Source organism: Odontomachus brunneus, unplaced genomic scaffold (assembly GCF_010583005.1).
Source record: "Odontomachus brunneus isolate Ranch 3 - 2012 unplaced genomic scaffold, Obru_v1 Obru_scaffold_080, whole genome shotgun sequence".
Lineage (NCBI taxonomy): Eukaryota > Metazoa > Arthropoda > Insecta > Hymenoptera > Formicidae > Odontomachus > Odontomachus brunneus.
The window spans coordinates 1331099-1334981 of record NW_022639530.1 but is presented as its reverse complement, the minus strand read 5'-3'; the positions used below and the strand labels follow the sequence as shown (position 1 = coordinate 1334981).

Genomic DNA, 3883 nt, shown 5'->3' with positions numbered 1-3883 from the left:
GGGGGGGGGGGGAAGGGAGAGCGAGAGAAGGATATCGTAGCTGCGAGCTACGTGGTCGTGCCATGTGTTTGGAGCGTCAGGCAACCAGACACGTTTCTCGAGACAAGTTCTTGCTGTCTTATTTTATCCGAACGAACGACCGTGCACCGAATCGTATTCACTTTTCTGTTTTACGGATTGTCCTGAGAGACCGGTTTGACGAAAATCCACGGAGAATGGGGGAAAGAAAAAGAAAAAGAGAAAGGGAGAGAAGAGGAGTAAGACCTAAAATAATAACGCGATAATGACTGGCAGGACAGTGCAAACGTCTGATTATTTTGCCGAAAGTGGTACACCTGCTCGAATGTCCATATCGATAACTTCAAGTCTCGGTAATTCGACGGTGGTTTAAATATCGACAGTCATGGCCTTACAATCTTGATGCAGTCGCGGGAACTCTATCGAGTGACAATTAACCGAGTCAATCGCCTGTCCAATTTTCGCGCAGACGATCGAATAAAGAGCGTCCGCGGAGCAGACGACGTGAAGGGTGATGATGATGCCGGCTTACCGAAACGTCAAGGTGGTGAAAGGTCGGTAACTCTTGTGGCTGTTGATGCTCTCCATCGGCGTGCCCCAAAAATCGTCGTTGAGCACGCTGCTCCACGACGCCTTACCGATCACATCCCGGTTTCTCACCACCGCCGGTATATCGTCGTGCACAAAGTCGCAATCGAGCGCGTTCAGATAACAACCGACCGCGACGAGCGCGACAGCTGCGTAGATGCACCAGCCCGGTGGCTCGTTCACTTCAGTCCCGTTGCAACCTCCGCGTCCGTTTCTCTTGGCCGTCTGGCAGAAGCAGGAGGAGCCGTTGTTCCGTCGTCTCATGTCGCTTGGCACTCGCTTCGACACCACGCACGAAATGAGCTCTTCTCACGTTCGTCCGCGGGCCTAATGCGCGCGTTCACCCGCATGAAGCCGCGACCGTTTTTTTCGGCGCACCGTTATCTGCGGCGCCGCTGATTGCGCCCGGTATGACTGCACTGATCGCGGTCGTAATCAGCTGACTGTCGCATCTCTGAGGCGAACGCGCTCGACACGGTCGCCCTGAATCACTTCGCGTCCCAAGACTTGCTCAAGACTCACCGCGAAGAGAAGCCGCTCGGCTCGCGAATTCTGGCATTACCCGCAGTGCGTCTCGCACGTTTGCCCGTTAACTCATCGACGACGACAATCTCCCGAGTAGATGCAAATCATGACCGGCGATATCGTCCCACCACGAAGTCCCGGACGAATCAACGGGACGATGTGGTCTCCTCGTGACGGTAAAGCGACGCTTGTCGCCGTACTAACCGGTGCCTCGCGTTAAACCCTGCCATTTAGCACGACGACGATACCCCGGACATTCGTTCGTCTCACGGTGAACTTGATAAATGGCTGCGGGGCTTCATTATTTACCGGGGCGGCCGGGCGTGTTCCAGATGAAGGGAAGCAAAGAACAGGTCTCGCGCGCGCAAGCCACTCACTCCACGGGCTCGGGTAATAGCCCTCGCGTGGACCTTCCGCTGGGATTGTCCCCGTGGGAGTCCAGGCGGATTCTTTTTTACGTAACCGCGTAACGACGTAACAGCTCGTTACCGCGCGAACGGTATCGGGTCGATTCACGCCCTCGCCGGCCGCAAATCACTGATCCGCACCGATCATTACGGTTACTCCTGGCGGGAACGAGCTGCGATATATACTTATAGCTCGTGCTTATCTACCGTCCCGGCTAAGTGGCATTAACGCGACGGCGTTCCGCGGCCTGCAACTTCCTACTGCCGTAGCTCGCGTGTCTGATATCTCGCACAACTCTTGATTTACACGGTGCACTGTCGTCCGTTCTGTGTCCAAACGGATCCTCTTGAACGCGAAACGCGACGGTGTGCGTCTCCTGCGACGCTCTGATCTTACGTTCGTACTCAACGGTATCATTCATATCGATCGCGAAACGTTGCGCAGTGAACACACACTGCGAGATGCATCGTGTCCGTTTGCACGGCGGGGGAAGACGAGCGTGAGAACGCGCGTCGCGACGCGCCCGTTGTTTCTATTGGCCCGAATTGGCGAGGCTCTCGAGCACGCCAAGTCCTCCTCTCGCTGATGGATCTCCACTTTTTTCGCTGCATTAAGGGAACTTGGCGAAATTATGAAGAACGGCTCGCGAGATGCCGAGCAGCGGGTGGCTGTGTGACCCAGATACACGACGACGTTGTAGCCGGGGCTGTCGCTCTGTCGCCACAATTTTACTGTGCATATAGATCTATACAGGCGACCCGTATCTCGCCGGGGGCACGGCTTGAAATCCTCCGTTGCAGCACCTTCACCAACCCCCGGTTACCACTTTCCCACCTCTTCGCCGACGACGCCGCCGCCGCTGTCCGCCACCACTTGGCCGCTGCTTCTTCCGCCTGTTCTTCGCTCTCCTCCGGCTCCCCCCGCTTCCCGCTCGCCGTTGAATTCAATCCCTGGAGCCGGCTATCACGATAAATTTTTTTCCTCCCTCCTCGGTTTCGCCTGGTCCTGCTAACCCAGAATCGAACTTTCGACGCCCGGGCGATCTCACTGGTGGGCTCTCTCGCTGCTCGCCTACGGCGAGATGACACTCGAGTGAGAAGTCGGAGGCGTTCTCAACGCTCAAGTGGTAATTGGTGAACGTTCCTCGACGAATTTTGCTTCGTGTCCGTTCACGCTGTTTCGCACCTGACTGCCGACGAATAAATGAAAGTACTTGGCGCGATAAAGAACCGAGCTCTGTTCAGAGATGTTCGATAACGTCAACCGCACGAACTTATCGAAATACTCTGCTCATGATGTAGTACAATGTTTCCGCAGTGCATTCATATCTTACCGATCTCTCTAAATGTTTTGCGGATATTTTATTTCTCTGCAATCTTCTCTCACGACTACCACACGAGGGTACGTGACTCGCGTCGAATGCGATCAAACGCAGAGGTGAAAGTGTAATTTCTTCACTGATCGGTAATATCGTCAAAGGTGACAACGACGCGCATCCCCGCGGACGAAACAACCCTCGGACAGGCACCTTCCAGACTATGTATCATCTAGTATCGGACACCCCGCCGATCGCCACGGCGTACGAATCGGTATGCATCGCGCGGCAGAGTCATCGAAACGTCACGGAACGATAACGACGTCGACATCGAGCTCGAGCGGGTCGTCACGACGACGATAAGCGCGAGACTAAGGGACGACGGCATCCGCCCGGTTATATACCCGACGCACTCTGACCCGCAAAGCCGCGCCCGCGCACGAGCCACCCCCGGGGGTTTCCCTCCTGCCTGCCTGCGTCCTCGTGCCTTCCCTTTCTTCTTCTTTCCCGTTCGCCGGCACCTGCCGTCACCCTCAACCTTGGACCCCACTGACGTCATGTTGTTTACTTATGGTTTACCTGCCAAAACATCACCCCCCCCCCTTCCCTGAAAACACGCTAAGGTCAAACGGAATGATCGAGGATGTCGGTTATAGGATATGACGACGATGCTTTTGATACTAAAACTAATTATTATTGAGAAGTAATTAATGAGAAACACACACATAAGTGTTCGTTTAATAACTATTAAAAATATCATGAGAGACGATATATATAATTATTCGTTTTATTATTTTTACTTTTAAAAAACATCTCTCTTTCTTTTATTTAGGATGTTGGGTCATTTTATATCTGACGTTTCCAATTACTTTGCTCTACAATCTTATTTGTTACTACTTGTTCTGCAGACCGAGCATTCAACGACATCGACTGTCTACCTCTATGGCTCCATCACGCGTTATTTAATTAGGAGCACTTTCGTATCTTACGACAATAAAATAACGAAGATGGTGCAGGCAATTCTTTATT

The 3883-nt window shown here is 53.1% G+C and overlaps 1 protein-coding gene across 2 annotated transcripts in view; it reads right to left on the bottom strand.

Annotated features, from left to right (window-relative positions):
• LOC116847562 (protein O-mannosyl-transferase TMTC1-like) overlaps positions 1–3204 on the bottom strand; it is a 240500-nt gene extending 237296 nt beyond the window's left edge. For both annotated transcript variants that reach the window (XM_032822660.1, XM_032822659.1), the window contains exon 1: positions 551–3204. In XM_032822660.1, the coding sequence (XP_032678551.1) occupies positions 551–870 (320 nt within the window). In that variant the 5' untranslated portion in view covers positions 871–3204. The remainder of the gene's footprint in view (positions 1–550) is intronic.
• Positions 3205–3883: the final 679 nt, after the last annotated feature.